Source organism: Battus philenor, unplaced genomic scaffold (assembly GCF_028537555.1).
Source record: "Battus philenor isolate CCGP_79_NKW_IND1 unplaced genomic scaffold, ilBatPhil1.0.hap1 SCAF_28, whole genome shotgun sequence".
NCBI classification, from domain to species: domain Eukaryota; kingdom Metazoa; phylum Arthropoda; class Insecta; order Lepidoptera; family Papilionidae; genus Battus; species Battus philenor.
Genome location: NW_027181691.1, coordinates 1009925 through 1031077, shown reverse-complemented (window position 1 = coordinate 1031077; position 21153 = coordinate 1009925). Strand labels below are relative to the sequence as shown.

The following is a 21153-nucleotide window of genomic DNA, read 5'->3' as shown; positions in this document are numbered from 1 at the left end:
TCTAAAAAATTTAATTACCTATACTTCTGGCGGCCGGCCCGCCATCAGTTCATGATTTTCCCGAGTGGCCCCTAGTCTTAATAAGTCTGTGCAACCATGCGTTATATAAAAAAATGTTTCTCAGACAGACTAGTTGTATATAAAATCTCTTGTAAGACTTCTGTATATGAATTAACATTACAACCGGTAATATCAACAGAATAAACTTTATATTAAATACGTTTTGAAGGCTAACGCTTTTTGCCTTTTATAATTGCATTCATTAATTCTCTTTGAGTTTTAATTAAAAGTAAAGATGTTTAGATAAACATTATCTGTTATATTTGTAGCGTATATTATTACTGATGTAAAACGAAAATGATTCAGAAGTACGCAGAGAGTGTGTCTAGTATAACATTTTTTTAAGGTTACGAATTTTGAGGGTAGCGGAAGCCGAGTGTAATAATAGTGCAGTGACGTCATCTGGCTATATGCATGGTATAGAACCCGCTAACTAACCCACCGTTTAATGCAGATAAAGGAAGGTGCCCAAAAAAGCGTTTAGCGAGAATCAGCTCTGCTTTCAGCTACAAAGAAGACTTCTCTTTTAAAGTGAGATTATCTCAGTGTAGTCGTAGTCATGCGCCGGTCTTCTGGTCTCTTCCCTTTTCTCTTGCTATGCGTCATTTATATCTCTCTAGAGAGTCTATAACCGAGTCAGAGTGTTCCTCACTCTGTGTTTGGAACTAATCGGTGTAACGTAACTCCTGAAGATACCCCGTGGAGGGGTGAAACACGTGTTGAGTGATTTAACGGTGGCAGTTGTGTAATTCGCATTGTTTGCCGCATACGCATTTATCAGCGGGCTGGCGGCCGGTGCATTTCGTTGCACGACTACCACTGCATGTGCGGTAGTGGCTAAATACACTGAATAACAAACCCAAAAATATCTTGTTTGATGATTACATTTTCTAAAGCAGTTTTTCATGCTGTAAGTTTAGTAGTACTCTATTCAGCGATATATGCTCTTTTTTTTTCAGTTGGGGAAATCTTCTGGTATTCAAGATGCCCTGCCTCTGGAGGACAGGGGTATGTGGGATTCCTACCCACTAAAACCCCCCCCGGTGGTCGCCCTCTGCGCTAAACGGGGGACCGCGGTATCTCCCGGTCAGGGATCGCCACGCGGTCTTCCCTCGCGCCGTGCTATTTTTCGATAGCCCGTCCCGGGGTATGCGTGGATACGCTACCCCCGAAACCCTCGTGGTACTATCACGATGGTTCGGGACCACGTCGAACCATCGTCCGCCTCAGAGTCGCCGAAGCTAATGGGAGTTTAGGGCCCCCACCCTAAACTCCCGCGACTCCGAAGGCCCCGTTTATGGTAGGGGAGCACCATTCATCGGAGGGCCGTCGCGAGGCACGTCTCTGCGCTGACGGCGTCGAACGATATATGCTCTACTGTAACTTGCCTGCGAGTTGTTTGCTTTGATACAATATTAAACATATATAAATGGTCAATGCCAAATATCTCAACAACGGTGGGTGATATAGACAAACGGTTTCTATATTTGTAATCAGCATGTCTTACTTGTCTTAAAACAAGTGTTGGTTTCCAAGATATTTTGCGTAAGTTTTTTTTTTGTTGATCAGTGATATTGGTCCTTTTCTTACTTAGTGATAATATAGTAAAGTGTTTTCAAAAATTTTAATACTATGTATTAAAAATTTTAAATGTTGTTATTGTCCCTGATGACTTCCTACTACCAGATGTTTTAGACCTGTCGCATTTAAATGGAGTGATCACTTGTATCAAGTTAATAAGTATAAAAAAGCTAAGCTCTTTGGTGTTAAATAAGCTATATATTTATACTTTTAAAGCTTTTATATTTATACCTATAGATAATGAAGATATAAACTGTGTTCATTTCTCGGAGTTGCAATACAAAAGTGCTTTCCATATAAGTTATCCTTTGATATTAACTGAAATAGTATGCATCCAGTTGAGTTTTGTCATTTTTAAAATAAATAATAAATCTGTTGTATTTGTAACGTAAGCTATTGACCCATTAGATGGAAAGATTCGAATGATATGAATGTATAAATTAGTAATGCATAGTACTAGGAAAGTACGCGCATAGTGTGTCACCACATTAAACGTAGTAAACAATTGGTAGGGAAATGAAGTATTAAATGTTTCCTTATATATTACTCATGAATATTCCGAATGGCTTTATAAATATGAGTAAAGTGCCTTCACCTTATGTTGTTGGATTACCACTAGAACATGACTCACTAAAGTTTAATGACAGGTTTCATAAACAGAATTTATTCTACAGAGAATCGTTTGCGGCTATTTCGAGAAATATTGTGACGTGTTGCAAAGTGAATTGTCACGAAGTTATGCGTGAATATGACTATAGGCTTTATTTAAGTTGATATTTACTCCACGAGCCATTTTGATCATGCTCCGAATTTGTCTAGGAGTCAAAGAGAAGATACGTAGATGGACTGAACTATGCATGACCGCAGGTTGGCGAATTAACCCTTAATAGCCTAGAGTTTCAATTTTGATACCAATCATTTAAACTGAATGTTCACATTACTATTAGTTTTTTTATAGGTTGGCTATACGAATATTACTGTTGTATAATATTCTTTCCAACGAAATAAAAAAAAAAAAAAACTATTATTCCCTTCATCTAGACCCTCAAGCAAACACAGTAATTTAAAAAAAAAATCACTTTCGTAAATCAGGCTATTAAGGGTTAAAGTGGCAGTTGACAGGTCACATATCGTGCAGAATATATCAACACTAAAGCCTTATGGTTCCAGTGCGATCTATATCCACGAGAAGAATAGACTACCTTGTTAAAGTAATTTAAAACGAAAATCAAAATATTCTTTATTCGAATATTACATCACTTTGAAATCATCAATCAACATAAAACATCAGCATTATTGTCCCTACAAGAAGGTACCACCTGCTCGGAAGGCAGTTCTGCTAGCAGGCGAGAAACTCAACAGTTGCTCTTCACAAATATAGTTTTATAAAAAGTGCGCGACAATATAACTTCCTGAGTGGGCAATTAGCATTTAATTACACGCATTAACATCAGTATAGTATTCTTGGATGGAATAATATATTATTGTACATACATATAATAGCTTATTTTTATTCCTTGTATTAACACAGTATTAATCAAAGTTTTTAAGTTATTTTGTACAGTACCCGGCGATGAATATTCTAGATTCTCTGTTGACTTTTTGCAACGTGCTAACCTAACCTAACCTCGGGTGCGCTCAAACTTATGTAGAGGTCTTTGGAAAACGTCGTCTGCAGGGCACTTCTAGTCAGTCCTATGACAAATCTATGGCGAAAGCCTATGTCCAACAGTGGACTTGACGAATTTCAATAATCTATGCAGTAATCTATCGTTACACAGTTTTGTCTAAAATGCGACACACACACTCACGCGCACACACAAACACACATAAACACACACACATATATATGTATAAATATATGTAAGTATTTGTTATCTCCGTACCACTCTGAGTCTACTGATAGAAAGTGACTTAATAGACATAAGGTTTGCAATTGCATAAATTGTAAATAAATAAAGAAAAAAAAATCTACTTAGTCTAGTTATAAGTTATTTTTAAGATTAATTCTAAGTTCTCAGATTGTAAGATGTAAACTGACCTCAAGTTCTTCACCATGCGATTCTCGCTGGGCAAGTCGAGGAAGTCCAAAAGGAACCTCAGCCGCTCGTTGATCTCCCTCGTCTCCATCCCGAAGATCCAGCCGAAGTACATCATCGTCTCCTTGATTGTGAACTCTCCGTACAGAGCGATCTCCTGGGGCATGTAGCCCACGCGTTTGCCAGGCACCCCGGAACCTATGATGAGAAGGTGGTTTAACATCAATGCTTTACATTCAACCACTATGTAGGTACTCTAGCATCAAATATATCTAATGTTCATGAAAGTGCAACACTTTTACATATAGTTAAATGTTAGTACTACAGGATGATTCGTTATAGATGTAAAAGCTATAGCTTTTGCAACTGCCTTCAATAGCCTTGTATAAATTGATCATTGTGAAATATGTTGCATTAATTTATTTTTTCTTCTAGAATGCGACATGTAAAACCTTCCGCCAGTGTAAAGCCTGCGAGGATACATATTAAACAATAATTAGTTCTAATATGTATTAATTTAATTTATTTAAAACACTTTTTATACAATTTATATATAATGTCGAACTTAATACTGAAGACATTCTCTACCAGTTAACCGTATGACCCCCGCTATTGGGGGCCTCTCGTTCCCCTATCTTATGGTGGGACAGGGACTTAATTTACAATTATATTTTTTCACATTCATTTTTTATTTTCTTTCTCTTCTTTCTTTCTTTACATTTTCATTTTCTTTCAGTCTTTTTTCTGTCTTTCATATAACAATTCGTCTTTCTTTCTCATTCGCTCTATTCAACTTTACCAGTTAACCGTTAGGCGGTGCAGTGATAAATTAATAAAGGTAGGTGAGAGAAATAAATATCATAAAGGACAGAAAAATAAAATAAATATAAGGTAAAATAAAAAATGAGAAATCTACTACTGGTCTGTACATGGGAGGGGGGCATCTAAGTAGGCGATTGCTCGTGGAGCGAAGTGTTTTTTGTATGTACTTTACTACTTACCTACTTGGGAGGGGGGGTTAGGGGGAAGGGAGAGGGCATCTAAGTTGGCGATTGCTCGTGGAGCGATGTCAAGTAAGTAGTATTTAGTAATCTGAATTTAGAAAATGATTATACTTACTATGATAACATTACTTTTTCTCTTATTTCTAAAGCTAAACATAATACACGCATCGCTTTAAATAACATAGCTATAATGAATCATCCTGTAGATAAGATGTTCATACCGCTAAATAATATTAAGCCAATTTTAACAGAGTATCTATATTAATTTATATTGACGTCCAATGTTTGGGCAGAAACCACTATAAAGAACACACCTATAATGAATCACCCTGTAGATAAGATGGTTAAACCGCTAAATAATATTAAGCTAATTTTAATAGAGTATCTGTACTAATTTACATTGACGTCTAGTGTTTGGGCAGAAATTGACAGTTATTGTAATTGATTCTGTGGTTAGAGATATATAAGTGTTTTATTTATTATTTATATAAAAAATATCCTCAAATAAAATCGGTAATATAATATGTTAGCCGTATTGATCGATACGTTGTTGAGTTTCGCGTGGCAATGCTATTTATAAATATGTTTAGTGTAATATATTTTCCTTTGAAAACAGGATATGTACAGAAATCTCCCAAAAAAAAAAGTTTTTTACCTTTAGTGCCAGGTTTTCCACCGAGCACCCATATTTCACCGCTGTTGAGTTTCCGTCTGCCAACAATACACGAGAGCAGAGTTGTTTTACCGCAGCCCGAAGCTCCAAGCAGCCCGTATCTGATGACAAAAGATTGCCGGTAAACAAACTGATGATAAATATATGTAATAACCAGTAAGCTTTAAACCTTTTTTATTCAAGTGGGGGGGAGTATTTTATTTTAGGTTATGACCGTGAAAGTACCACTGTAAAAAGTCATGTAGTAAACATGACTAATATTTAATGGATTCAGGCGTTACATTGCGGAAGTCCATTCTTAGTAAGAAAAGGACCAATATTTAGCCACTTCCGCACATGCAGTGGTAGTCGTGCAACAAAGTGCACCGCCCGCCAGCCCGCTGATAAATGCGCATGCGGCAAACAATGTGAATTACACAACTGCCACCGTTAAATTACTCAACAGGTGTTTCGCCCCTCCAAGGGGCATCTTCAGGAGTTAACTCCGCATTTATCATGTACCGCATTTATCTAGTAAGTTCGAGATAGTACTCGGTAAGAATTTCCGAGAACCGTTCACAATAATTTATAAATAACTTAAAGTTCACGACGCTTCTTGATCGTAGGGTTCCGTGTTTATTATTTAGAAGTTTCTGTAACTCGTGCTTTGTAACAATATTAAGTTAAATATTTTTAACGTTACGCACGACATTGTTTAAGAGGATTCAGACGAGAAACAAAGACAGATCTCAATTTCTTTGTTTGATTTCTAGTCTTGTCTCTAAGTTTTCTTTATTTTTTAAATCTACAATAGCCAACCATGAAGGTTTTAAATTTTTTTAAACAATGGTAAAGACCGCTATGTAAGCTGATACGATCGAGTAATGCGCAGTGAAATAACAACTTTCACTTGAAAATCCGGACGAACAATGAGACTCCGCTAACGTTATTTTATTTTTAGATCACATTTAATTTCGAAATTTAAAAATGAACAGACGAATATATATTTTTTAAATTGAAAGATGTAACTCTTCCATGGGTACTTCCATATAAGTTGTCCGATGAATGAATTCGAATTTTAAATTCAAATTTAAAAATAACAATTGTGACAAGTTTTTTTTTTAAATTATGTCGTCCACCGACCACAGCAGGCAAAGTCTTGGGAATCTGGCCTAGGTATTAAGTGAAGGTCGCGACGGAAGTGATCTTGGGACACTGCTGCTCATCCTCAGGAAACTTGTTTGTGAGCAGTGGCAATACTATATAACTAATGCACAAAGTGTGAATTATATGATTTTATCCTGGAAATCAAACCTGCGATCACAAAGGGAATTATAAAGTCATGTCAACCGAGAGGTGCCCACTGTAAAGTCAAAGACCTCCAAGATCGCCGCCATGAGCGGTCTTTTGTCGTTTGTATTTAGCGACATTCCGCAACTTTAATCACGTCGCAGGTCCACTAAATGTGGACCTAGTATATTATAGATAAATAGAAATAAATACATTTAAAAAACTTTTAAGTTAAACGGTTTTTTGATACCGGTTTTTGATTGTGGTGGTTGTGGAAAAATATTTACCTAGTCCGCCATATTGGAACGGCGTCCATCTTGAATTTCAAATTTTGACATAATCATCGTGTTTTACTAGTGTAGCCCTTTCATTTGATACCCATATTGAGGGAGTTAAGAAAAAATATGTAATCCGCCATTTTGTATCGGCGGCCATCTTAGATTTATAATATTATTGATTTTATAATATTGTATTGTCATCTAAATTAAAAGTGTGTACCAAATTTCAGATCAATCTGACAGCGGGAAGATGTTTAAATTTCAATTTCTAATTTTGACCCAAATAAATTCCGTACGGGTCGAACTAAATAAAACCGTTTAATAAGACTCAATCCCAGATAGTAAGAGTCAGTAAGAATTGCAGGATATAAACAAAACTGTTGATAAAAATCATATAATTCGCAATACAGGCAAAATAATTAAAATTTGAAATAGAGTGGAACTTTAACTCTAAGTGTAAAATTAGAAATATAATGTAATATTTAAAAATAAAACACAAAAATATGTAATATGTGTTGTAAAATTGTGATCAGGGAAGAAAGGCGTATGGAAGAAGGTTTGCAAAGGAGGTAAGATGGAGGAAGTGATAGGCAAAAGGAAGCTATAAAAGATATTGTGAAGTAAGGAAAGAGTATAGAAATAAATATTTAGAGAGAACGAGAGGTCCAAATCGAAAGAAAAAAGAATGTGTAGCCTACCCAAGAGGCTTCTACCGTCTCGTGGTCGTCCCTCAAGAACCTTTTAACTAGACACTGTACCTTTGTACAGTGTATTGCATAGTTGGCCTATTACGTAAAATGTTGCATTAGAACAACGGGAAGTATCAGTGTAACCTGCTTGACCTGTGGTTTAAGACTTATCGAGTAAAGCCTGGGAAATTCCCGTAATAATACCACGTTCATTACGTAAATATAAAGGGTGATTGGTTATGGGTGTAAAATGTTTAGAACATAGCTGCCGGTCTCGCGCCGGCGCGTGATGCGGATGATTTAGACTTTATGCAGGTTCATCGAAATTGAGTTCTCGAAAGCAGGAGGTCGCTGGGTGATCGTACCACAGTTACAACGAAGACACACACGTGGAGGGACTATACCCGTGTAATTGTATAGTGTAGTGAATGAGGTGTAGTGTAAGTTGTGCGAAGCGAGGACTACTCGGCGGTCGGGAGCGACACGGGCCTCTCCTGATCGCCATCGCTTGAACGCGGTCTAAACATGATGGTATATACCATAATCGCCACGCTTGGTAGATGTGTTTTCGATCGCAGTGTGGTATTATAGTACGCAGAAGAAGCTGCTGCCTAACCTCTCGAAACTTGTTTATAATATAAGATTGTGTCCCGGAAATAGAACACGCAACCTATGATCGAATGTGTCAGTTCATTGCTGACACTACTCGGGATCTGGGAGTAATGTATACAAAAAACAGATTAAACTAAAATAATAAATATTACACCAACACTTTTAAAAATTTGGTGTATTTTATACGAAGAATAAAAATAATTATTAAAAGAAGCAAATTATACTTGTTGTATCAGCTCCTAATAGATACCGGACTGTTTGTATTTCGTGCGACAGAGATAACGCTCTACGAAGCCGAAGTTAGCCGATTGTCTCTTTCTAAAAGTCGATATGCGCTATATATCGCCGGGTACTGTACACAATTTTAGTTTTTGATTGATCGATATGCTTGGAACTTTATACATCAAAAACATTGGTAATATTAATATAAATAGAGCAACTGTTGACTTTATAGATGATCGTATTTACGGACTGATTATAATGACATTTATTTATATATATGATCTAGAGCAGAGTTCCCCAAACTTTTTTGTGTCGAAGACCCCTTGCCATGTTTTTTCGTGTTGGGTAGACCCCTTACTTACCTGATATTGATTTCCTGTAAATTTATCTGTTTGTCCCACATTCGTATTTATAGAGTGACGAATTGAATAAGTCAGTGCAAGGTAGCGAAGCTCTGAGATTGCGACTATTAGATTTTAACAAGTTCAAAATGTATTGCGACCACAAAGCGAATACCAAAATCCTACAACTTACACAATTTTATAAACGAATAATAATTTTGTTACTTCATAGGTACTTTTATAAATGATGTAAACGTTTTGATATTATAAGATAGTATGATGTAAGTAAATAGGTACTATCAGTGTATGTGTTGAGATCCACTATCATGGACCCCCAAAATTTTTTTCGCTGACGTAGACCCCTTGCAGGTTGTCATAGACTCCTAAAGGTCGATATAGACCGCTTTGGGAATCACTGGTCTAGGATCTTAATGTGTAAAGTAGCAAGTAAACGAAAAATATTTTTGGTGAAACTATTAAACAAGGCAATAATAATTTTAAATCACATAGCAGAACCGAAACATCGATTGTTTGGAATGCGTCCATACTGTCATCGGATGCGGTCAATGGGTTTGTAAGTCATGTATTAATTAATCGGAGTTATTAAAAGAAACTAGAAACAAGTTATAGGAAACAAAAGAGGCGGTAAACCGATGGGAACGATGGATAGGTCACGTTACAACTGCTGATATAAACCAGATAGCTCAGGGAGAAATCTAGAAGCATCTAGAAGGCCACAATATATCCACAGAATCGGCAATTGTCGTCCCTACAGGAAGCTACTTTAGGAAAGCAGTTCTGCTAAAAGCTAGTGAGAAACTAGTTGCTCTTTACAGATATAATTTTATAAAGATTTCGCGACAATAATCAATCCTAAGTAAGAAAAGGACCAATATTTAGCCACTTCCACACATGCAGTGATAGTCGTGCAACAAAGTGCACCGCCTGCCAGCCCGCTGATAAATGCGTATGCGGCAAACAATACGAATCACACAACCACCACCGCCGAATTACTCAACACGTGTTTCACCCCTCCACGGGGCATCTTCAGGAGTTATGTTACACCGATTAGTGCCAAACACAGAGTCGTCTATATGACGAGTCGGACTCGTGAATAGATCGTCGGGCTAAAAGTAAACATGACGAGCATGGGTCGTGATTGAATATTAGTCTATCAGAGTTGGTTACGAATCTCATTATTGCTGCTACAAAGTATTTCATAATATTTTATTGAAATTTAAAAATAATACATTTCGTTTCGAATTGTGACCTTTTGGCCCGAGTTTCGTCGAGCTAAATGGCATGGGATTAGAAAAAGCTTTCACATTTTAGACGTCATCAAGAGACGAAATAAACAACAATAACATGTAGAATATTTCGCATTGTTGTGAATGAAAGAATAAATATTTATTAAACTAGGAGGAAGAAGGAAGGCAGGAGATAGAGTATGGCTAGGATTGCTTTTTTTTATTTAATGGAATCAGGCTTTACCTCGCGGAAGTCCATCCTAAGTAAGAAAAGGACCAATATTTAGCCACTTCCGCACATGCAGTGGCAGTCGTGGAATAAAGTGCACCGCCCGTCAGCCCGCTGATAAATGCGTATGCGGCAAACAATGCGAATCACACAACCGCCACCGCCAAATTACTCAACACGTGTTTCACCCCTCCACGGGCGGTGCATTTCATTGCACGACTACCACTGCATGTGCGGAAGTGGCTAAATATTGGTCCTTTTCTTACTTGGCTAGGATTGCGTTTACGAGGCATTGAACAGACGGTGTTTGTGTGACGTCACAATACGATATAACATGTCGGAAATGATTCGGTACGTAATTAGCTAAGCGTGTTCTTTGAATAATAAAGTTTGGACGTCCCATATGCGGCAGACGGTCGACACAATGGGTTGTTGTGCTAATGCTATTGTGAGAGGTTAATGATCAATGGTCGCTTTGCCCTTGGCGCTGGAGGCTTGCCAAGAGTCCTTCCTTGTAGACACTTCCACGCAGTGAGTAAGCCAAACAGAATGCTATTCATCTGTATCCTTTATTTTCACTTAATAATAGACTAGTCTTTTCGTGTTTATTTTTTAAATATTTAATGGAATCAGGCGTTACCTTGCGAAAGTCTATCCTAAATAAAAAAAGGACTAATATTTAGCCACATCCGCACATGCAGTGGTAGTCGTGCAACAAAGTGCACCGCCCGTCAGCCGCTGATAAACGCGCATGCGGCAAACACAGACTGTGTTTGGCATTAATCGGTGTAACATAACTCCAGAAGATGCCCCGTGGAGAGGTGAAACACGTGTTGAGTGATTTAACGGTGGCAGTTGTGCAATTCGCCGAGTATGCCGAGTTTATCAGGTTTATTTATTCTTATTTAAGTCTTCCTTCAGAATATCTTTCTATTATACTTCATATGTTTTATCTTTCTTTATTTTGCAAATCTTCATACATCGCCTTTCTTGTCTCATCTACATTCCCTGATCACAATTTTATATTACATACGATATTATTTCTAGTTTTAAAATTAGAGCTAAAACTATTCTTTTTTTTAAATTTTTATTATTTTGTCTTAATTGCTTTTTATATGGTTTTTATCAACGGTTTTGTTTATTTATTGCCAGTCTTATCGACTCTTAGGATCTAGAACCGAGTATTCTTCCTATTTATTGTGATCTGCACTACTTTTTTACTATACTTAAAGAATAGAGGATGCAGATTTTCGTTGCCCAATAGAGAGACGACACTAACTCCCTCTATGTCGATATTAACTTTTAAAAAGGTCACATTAAGTTTGACCTATTATACTCTGAGGTTGACCAAAATATATTTTATTATTGCAAGGTCGTTAACTTACATGGTGCCTTTAGCGACGGTCATGTTGAGGTTGCTGAGAACGTGATTGGGTCGTTTATTTGATCCGTAATGTTTGAACGCGTGCCGGACGCAAACAGCCTGCTGTCTCTTCTGCCATACCTGTGTAGAATACGTAAGATTTTAATAAATACATCCTTCAATAAAGCCTTTGAGGACATGATAATATATAAATAACACTGTTTGTCAGTTAACATTAACAGGTACATCGATTGTACAATACCCGGCGATATTGCAGATCGACCTTTGGAAAGAGACAATCGGCTAATTTCGGATTCGTAGAGCGCTATCTTTGTCGCCCGTCAAACAGTCTGGTATCTATAAGGAGCTGTTAAAACAAGTATCATTTGCTTCTTTTGATAATTATTTTTATTCTTTGTACACACGCTTACGATATATATGACATATAAGGGGGCGTAAGTATTTTATAAAGGCTTAGGAGGTACATGGAACATGACTTGAAAAATATTGCATTAAGGTGTACCTAAAGGCAGTATTTCTAATCACATATTTCTTAATAGTGACAGCGAATTAAGACAGTGTTTCCCAACGTTGAGCGCCCGTTCCACAGGAAGGCAATTTGATTGTTAAGTGGGCAATTACAAAGTGGACTCGACTCGATTTAATATAAAAAAAAATATATATATTAATTTGCGTAAGTAAAAGATAAGTCTAAGATAGACCATAAGACATAAAAAGTTGAAAACTACTGCCTGAATAGTGCCTTTAGATAAACATTAATTTGTATCTAAAGGCACTATTTTCAGACCTCTTTTTATTAATAATGACAGACAAATAAGTCTCCTAATTGAAATACTATATTGAAGGCTTTTTATAACGAAAATAATGATAACCTATTTATACAAAAGGTTTAATATTTTTTGTAGGCTCTATAATGTTAATACAAAAACAGGATGTACCAGATTTGATGTATAAGAATAAATAATAACGATGTTAAATAAATATAAACTTTAATTGTTTACGATTGAGTACAATTTGCTTTGACAATTGTATTTAATTATTGCATCGGGGCATATTGTTATAAAAGCACGTTTTGCACTTGTTTATGACTATCCGTATAAAATAACCTTATAATAAAATGTTAAAATTTAAAATATCCGACGAGATATTTCATATTGTGTATCTTCAACGCACTGTATTGTAATACAAAACAACTAGGATTGCAAATAAAAGAAGATATAGTAAAATAACTTGTTAAAGATAGAAGAATGACAGAAAAAAACTTGAAACATAGTCCCTGTCCACGAGGCCACTAAAAATGCGGAACGTAAATAAATAAAAATACAAAACAATTTAAAATATAACATATCAAATGTACGTATTTATTTATGTGATTACGATGTGATAATCGGTTTAAGTTTTATCATCATCACCAACATTCAAAAGACCATTGCTGTACATCTACTCTCCCAGATATAATACCTCGTAACATAGCATAGTTAGTTTTTATATAAATTAGTTTAGGTGTCTTTAAACTAGTGTTAATCAAAACACAGTGTACAAGACTAGTCAAAATAAATGTTAAAATCTGTGATGAATGTAAATAAAATGGGAAAGTAAAAATTACATTAGAAAGGAATGTAAATGTAAGAATAAATAAAAAAAATAACGAAACAGATCAAAATGTAAGTATGTAGTACACTGGTGTGAAGGCGACGAAAGTGTAGTGATGAATGAATAGATTAAGAAAAAAACACGTGAACGCAAATATGATAAAAAAAAAATATTTTGTAAAAATAGCCCCTGTGTATCCAAGATAGGAGAACACAGTGTCAATAAACTTGTTCATCTACTTTATCGTCCTGATATTTTCTTTTGGAATCTAAACCCGGGAGTCAAATGTGATAAAAATGTGAACGAAAAGAAATAAAGATAAAATGTAATATGTAATGAGAGAGGAATGAAAGGCCACAGAGTAAAAGAGAAAGATAGCAGAAATGTGGCATGAAAGAATAGATTGAAAGAATATGTGAAGAACGGAAGGAGAGAATGGAAATAATAAATAACTATGTGAAAAAAATTAATTGCCCGTAAAGTCCCTGTCCCACCAAAGATAGGGGTACGAAAGGCCCCCAATAGCGGGGGCCATAAAAAAAAACCCGGGAGTCACGCTACAGTCCACTCCATTTTCAATAGCACGTATTGGAAGCGAGCATCCCACATCTTACTACAAAGACAGACAACATCGAAGGAGCATATATATATATATATATATATATATATATATATATATATATATATATATATATATATATATATATATTAAATAGCTGGGGTCCTTGTCCCGAGAAAGTTTCTAACGTAGATCTCTGGAAACGCTGCGATAAGATGTCGATCGGCCACTAGTAGATCAAACGGCACAAATGGAACTGGATAGGCCACACGCTCCGAAAGGACCCTGATCACATACCGAGGCAAGAATCCTCAAGGAAAACGAAGACGTGGCCGCCCAAAGCACACCTGGTTGCGGACGATCACTGTAGAAGTGAAGGCAGTTGGAATGACGTGGAGCGAAGTAAAGCGAAGCTCAAGACTGCTCGGGATGGCGACGTACTGACGCCCTCTGCCCCATCTTGGGGACAAAGGAATAAATGATGATGGGGTCCATAAAGTTCAGGAGTCGATACCACAGACCCGCAAGCGACTAGTAGGATGTCCACCTATCTGAACTGAATTTATTTTTAGGGTCGTGTAGGCTTCCAAGCGGGTTTATTGTTAACAGTCCAGGATCAAATGATGAAAGAAAAGAGGTGATGTATAAATGGTAATAGAATGAAAGATTATGTGGAGGAATAAAAGAGAAATTGATAAAGAAATAAGAGCGAGAAAATAAACTTAGATAAAATTGTCTCTGCCTATCATAGACTGGAATATACGAGAGACACTTATTAGCGGGGGTCAGAAAAAGAGTGGATTTGTTGGAAATATACTGGGAGGTATGCCCAACAGTGCAGGACCTTAAGGATTAAAAGATTAAAAAAGTCTGACCTTTCATAACAAAAACAATATTAAAAATCGTTTATTCAATTATGGTATACCATTATATTTACATTGAAAACAACAATTATGGCAACATTGTAGTTGTCAAACATCTCAAAAAAAAATCTAATGACAAATAATGAATGTAACCTTCCACTCGTGTCGTATCCATTAGGCTTGTATCAAATTATAATAATAAAGTAAAGAAAAGACATATTGCATGCGGTAACATTTTAAAAGAACACAAAAAAGGCTTATAAATGACTGCAAAAAAGCGCGCCTCCGTCTTACACCATTGTTATTCTGAGTTTAACATTGAAGGAGTATTTTGATTAAAAAAAAACTTACGCGTGGAATAAAACAGAATAAATTTATTTTTACACTACATGTAGAAATAAAATAGAATTATTATTGTTAAATCATTACGAGTACGTTAATGATGATTTATAAGTAAATCAGAGAGCAATGAAGAAGGTTACCAAAGGTTTAAATTCGAATTGAGGAGATACGTGGGTTGAAGAATCGCTTGTTAAGTACAGGATGTTTTTAAGGCTGTACCTAACAAGTTCTCATAAGCCAAGGTACAAAAACGCTCAAAGACGCTCATCATCCAAGAGGTCCAAGAGAGAGGTGGTCATCGTTGTTCGTATGACAATAGACATTCTTTGGCTGCATGACAGTGTTCATCACGCGGTAGCAATATCACACGTGTATTACACCAGATTTAAGATACGTAAGCATTTCACACGCTTGCCTAGAAGAAACCTACTCAACCTTCACTTGAAGACTTCTGTGAACTTTCCAATGAGGCAAGAAGAGAGATCGCGTATCTATAACAATAGTAATGAGAAGTAACATCTTCGTTGTTTTGTTAACTGACCGTAGTATCCTGTTTGTCCGGCGCTGAAAATTGTATCTGGCTCATCTTTGACTCCTTCTCGTCGCCTATGGGCGACGGAGGCGAGGTTTCTCTGTAAAAAAAAGAAAATTCTAATTAATATCACAAACATGAAAATCTAAAATTACAAATTAAACTTGTAACATACGAGAGTTTAAAACAAAGATGTATTGTATAGTATTCGGCGATAAATATTGCACATCGATCTTTGGAAAGAGACAATCGGCTAATTTCGGCTTCGTAGAGCGTTATCTCTGTCGCACGAAATACAAAGACTGTCAAAACGACACAGGTAGTGTGGGTCGATGTGCAATATTTATCGTCGCGAACTTTAAGTACATATTAGGGGATCGGAAAGTAATGTCGCTATCTTAAGTTAAATTCACACGACAGCCTTTTTAACAAGTTTTTATTTATAATCAACAATATGTTCACATTCGTTATCAACAACCTTTTTCCATCTAGTATACAAATCAATGCCGGAGCGGTAAACATCAATCGATTTTTCTGTAAAATTACGCGACAGAAACGCCTTTACTTTCCGGTCCTCATAATATAATTTTTAGACATAGATATTTTTCAGTGAAAATATAAGGTGATTCGTTTTAAAACTTGAAGAGATAAATGTGTACTTTATTGGTCCGTAAAAAGTTTTAAAGATTTCATATCTATTTCCGATCACAATAAATAAAGAGATAATTCTGAAATATGAAACATTAAGTAAGAAAAGGACCAATATTTACTTTGTTGCACGACTACCACTGCATGTGCAGAAGTGGCTAAATATTGGTCCTTTTCTTACTTCGTCTAATTTGTTCCATTCATTCTCTAATAACTGCCATAAATGTTCTGAGCCAAAAGCAATTTTTCAGTCTCCTATCGAGTTCATCTCACACAAGTACTATTGGACACAGATCAGGTGACTGCGATGCCCATTTCATAATTATTAAAACCATCTCATCTGTTTTTTTTTTCTTTAAAAGGTTTTACCTCAGTTTAGATGAATACTTAGGATCGTTGTCTTGCTGAAATGAAAATCCAGGACTAATTGATTGAACTTGACTAGTAGGTTGGAACGTCGATAGATGTCGCTAGTAGTCGATTGCCTCGCGCTATCGTAATGCATTGAAAACATATGAACGAACACCATTTAAGTTCATTGAATACGTAATATACACTATATTTACATGTGTATTGCTGTCTTTTATGTCCGTCTAATAATCATTTTTGTAAGTTAATATACCCTTCCGTTCTGTGAATTCATCGCCGATGAAGCCATAAAAGCCTACCAGGCTTACAGCAAAAATATCATCAGAAACAATAGATGATTCAGTAAGTTCAACGAGAATCCAAACAAGAGAAGAAGAAGAAGGCCTAAACACGTTACAATTCGTTCACTTTCATCGAATAGGCTTTTCTATCCGCTTGACCAAATTTTAACAAGTTCTACCAATGCTGCTTTAGAAGGAGGTTCTAGAAATGTGCTGTCATTCGATCTCGACAGGAGTAAAACCTTCAGTAGGTTGTAGAGATTTCGCTGGAAAACCTGCAATTTCTCTCTTAACCGTGTAGAGATTTACTGTGAATAAATTTCTAAGTAAGAAAAGGACCAATATACTCGTATAGCTACTTCCGCCAATGCAGTAGCCCGCCAGCCCGCTGATAATGCGCATGCGGCAAACAATGCGAATTACGCAACTAACACCGTTAAATCACTCAACACGTGTTTCACCCCTCCACGGGGCATCCTCAGGAGTAATGTTACACCGATTAGTACTAAACACAGAGTGCATTGGCGGAAGTAGCTGCATGTTGGTCCTTTTCTTACTTAGGATGGACTTCCGCAAAATAACGCCTGAATCCAATAAATTTCTAGTTATTTCGTGAACTACGTACGTAGTATTTACTGAAATTATATTATTTTATTTCGAAGATGAAGAATTTATTCCTCCGTTAAATAATATAATAAAGTATATAATCTTATCGCAGATAAACTTTAATATATCTGAACACGATTCAGAATACTTTATGTGAGTGTTTCCGTTGATTTGTTTTAGTAATAAACAATAGGTTGAAGTTATAAAGTTGGTTAAACATCTATATAACATTCGATGTAATTCAGCCACTCTGAGAACATTGCAAACATTTCATTGTCATAATGGAGAAGAATGAGTCATTAGTATAAAAAAAAAACAAATGTATTAAATCACATCTCATTTACTACAAAGTAAGATTCATTGATTGTAATGCTTCCGTCTACATTGCCGCCATTTTTATACACGTCAAGCGATATTGCCATGTAATAAATGAATTATATTTTCGGTATATTTGGGGGAAATATATGGCAACACTTTTAGAAACATCAAGATGGCGACCAAGGAGTTTAGCTAGAAGCGTCAACCAAGTAGATATTAATTACTCAATACAATACGTCAGGGGTTTCATCAGACGTTAGAATTTTTTAATTAATTCGCGGATTTCGGATCCGAAGAAGCTGTGAAATCCAGAAAAGCCAATAACGTCCAACAACAATCGGCAAATGCAAGTGATTGCTTCTCTGTCGAATTTCAGAGAAATTTATATGTGTGATCACTCTGAAACTGTGGTATGCGAAAAGGCAATGTTTTCTGACTGTAAATCAATTATAATACGTAATTTTCAGTTTTCTAAAGCTCGTTTTCTTACTACATTATGTAATATGTTATAAATAAAACCATTGATTTTTAGATAGGGTGTATCATATATAAATTGTCAGCAAATTAGTTACAAGAGTTGAATGTAAAATCCCAAAAAAAAAAAATCAAAAATATTTCTAAAGTTTACATTCTAAGGTGAAGACCCAAAAAAATAAGCTAACGGAATGATTGCAAAACCGGAATAATGTGAACCAGAAAACTAACTACATTCTCTGGAATAAATCAATAAGACATGAAATCACATAACACGGAATAACATACATGACACTTCTCACTTAGTACTGTCAAAAAAAAAACTACTCAAAATTTATGTTTCCTTGTTTCTCTGGACGTATAAACCTAATTTTGTTAATACCATTTGTTTAGACAGTGCTTTTAAAATCACACTATTATTTAAGAGGCGGGGCCTCATGACTTGTAGTACAGGTGCAAACCTAGTACAAGCGTCAGCCCCGCAAACTCTGGCTGCAATTTAATAAAAAAATCTATTAATATTGACATTAATAGATAAATATTTTAAATAGATATCATTTAAACAATAGATATATTCTAGTTTTAATTCATTAACATTGGAACGCATCTATTGTGCGAGCGAAGCATCCGTGGAATTTTATTGTGCGCCGCCATCTTGATTTAAATTCAAGGAGCATACACTATTCGCATTCCTCCCGCGTTCATTTTGACATATCGCTCACGGTCGCATGGCGAAACTGTCTCGATTAACTGGGTTGCCAGTCGCACAGTTCTGTGCCGCAATAGATTACCTGGATGTTTTTTTTTTTAAATTACGTTATCTATATAAAATGTTTTTTAAATTTGGAAAACGTCGGCAATTGTTGTTATTTAACAAAAGTGTTGCTTTATATATTGAGAGTAATCCGCATTATTAATAATAAAATACACGTGAGTAGAAGTATCTGTTATATATATATATATATATATATATATATATATATATATAGGTTAACAATTCAATAACTTTGTGTGTACTAGAATTACCTACATTGTTTATCTATATAAACAACTACATATATATAATGTACTTGATTAAACTAAGTATCTATTGTTTTGAATCTCCTGTCTTGTTAGCTTCAGTAAAACCTCTTTGGTTTGATATATGTTACGATTCATCATTATTTTTTAAATAAAGAACATTCTAAAATTAATGTGGTAATTTTTATAATCTGTGTAAATTGCACTGTCATATGCAATTTGAAGTAGTTTAGACGCACGTATTGCGGTCCTTTTCTATCGCATCGTGACCTTGGCGTGTGCGATGCGATAGTGTTAAGCGTGGTTGTTTCGTCAGGCGATTTCTCATGATGTAAAATAAAGGCAAAGGTGTTGGGTGATGTGAATGTATAAATGCTATTTATATTGGCAATATATTGACTGAAGCTTTCTGTTTAATATTACATTTAAACATGACTTATGACAAGTCAGATTAATTTAAATTTAAAAATAATTGTAAAGACATACTTAAAAATGAGAATGTAATCTCTACTCTTGTGAAATTATAGTATGTAGCGACCAGAGATGAGAATCTCTAAGAAGCTATCGACCTTCGTTACTTTATATGGCATCAGCTAGTGCCATTTTTTTATATACAGGGTGATTGGTTACAGGTGTAAAAGCTATATATGATGCTCATTATTTGTGAATTAACATATGGTACACCCTATGCAAAAATAATCGTTTCAGAAATAATAATGTATAATGATAGTATAGTAAGAAAAGCGTTTTTAAATTTTGTATTACTACATATTAAAATAATTATTGTTTATCTGTCCTTGCAGGCTTTGTACTACGAAAAGCTATAACCCTGTTGCATTAGAATGGAAAAGTTACATATTTTAAATTGACCATTATATTTATTAAATGTTAAATTAATAAATGAAACAGTCGTTAAATTTGCAACGTTGCTTTAAAGTTGCTCTCCGACCTAGATACGCGCGAAGTTCACAGCGAACTATCAAACCTGCTGAAACAATGAAGGCTTTTGGGGTACACATATATATTAGTTTATCGTGTACCCAATATATATGGTCTAGTGGATTGTTTGTATGTCTACAGATAACGTACGTTGAGTTAGCGCGGGTTTTACCCGAAAAAAATTCCCACTATGTCTCCTATGTTATTGAAGTGTATACAAAACTATTGAATAGCCGATTCAATGAAATATCGGTGACTTCTAGAAAATTCTTTATATATTCATAATGCAAATGTAAATAGATATTGTCATGAATTAAATGATATTTACTTCTCCGTAGAGATCCTGCGGCTAATTATCAGGCTTCATGATTATCATCAAAGAAGTTTTTATGGATGAGACGAGGGAATTTTTTTTCTCCCTAACAAAAGAATAGGTATATAATGGATTTTAAATAATGTCCCATAAATCAACGTCAATTTCAGAAATTAATTAATTTTTTAAATTTATTTATATTCTTATTTTCCTTTTCAGTCGATAGACGCTACTGCAAGGCCGTCTTCCAAAGTTCGTCACGCATTCAACGACTTCTGTCGACATGAACTATGTCTTTGGTCCAAGTGGGGAACATACGCCGCGTCTACTGGCTTTGGTCGCCACTAGAACCTTTTGGCCATCGGTTGTACGAGTGAGGCCTCGTTCACTGCCACTACAAACGATATTTATATAACATCGACTATATTTACCAAAAATAGTGCAATAAACAGTTTAATATAAGATGATAATTATAAAGAAAATATATGTTAAATATTTGAACAATAAATTTAATAGAATATTAAATGAAACCTAGAATGTAGTGGTTGAGGATGAATGTATTGCTAATGGAATGAAAGAGAAAGACTGGGAAAATTGTAGAATGAAAGAAACAGTACGACAGATAAGATGATACATGAAAGAGAAGAATGATTATAATAAAAAATATG

The 21153-nt window shown here is 35.4% G+C and overlaps 2 protein-coding genes across 3 annotated transcripts in view; one reads left to right on the top strand and one right to left on the bottom strand.

Moving 5' to 3' along the window:
- The window catches only part of Non2 (upstream activation factor subunit spp27 homolog Non2), a 94820-nt gene extending 88643 nt beyond the window's left edge, over positions 1-6177 (top strand). The window contains exon 7 of the mRNA XM_068769533.1: positions 6163-6177. The gene's annotated coding sequence lies outside the window, so the exon portion shown is untranslated. The remainder of the gene's footprint in view (positions 1-6162) is intronic.
- The window catches only part of snu (snustorr), a 126173-nt gene that overhangs the window by 22168 nt on the left and 82852 nt on the right, over positions 1-21153 (bottom strand). For both annotated transcript variants that reach the window (XM_068769531.1, XM_068769532.1), the window contains 4 exons: positions 15527-15617; positions 11630-11748; positions 5340-5458; positions 3683-3878 (listed from right to left, as the gene is read on the bottom strand). In XM_068769531.1, the coding sequence (XP_068625632.1) occupies positions 3683-3878; positions 5340-5458; positions 11630-11748; positions 15527-15617 (525 nt within the window). The remainder of the gene's footprint in view (positions 1-3682; positions 3879-5339; positions 5459-11629; positions 11749-15526; positions 15618-21153) is intronic.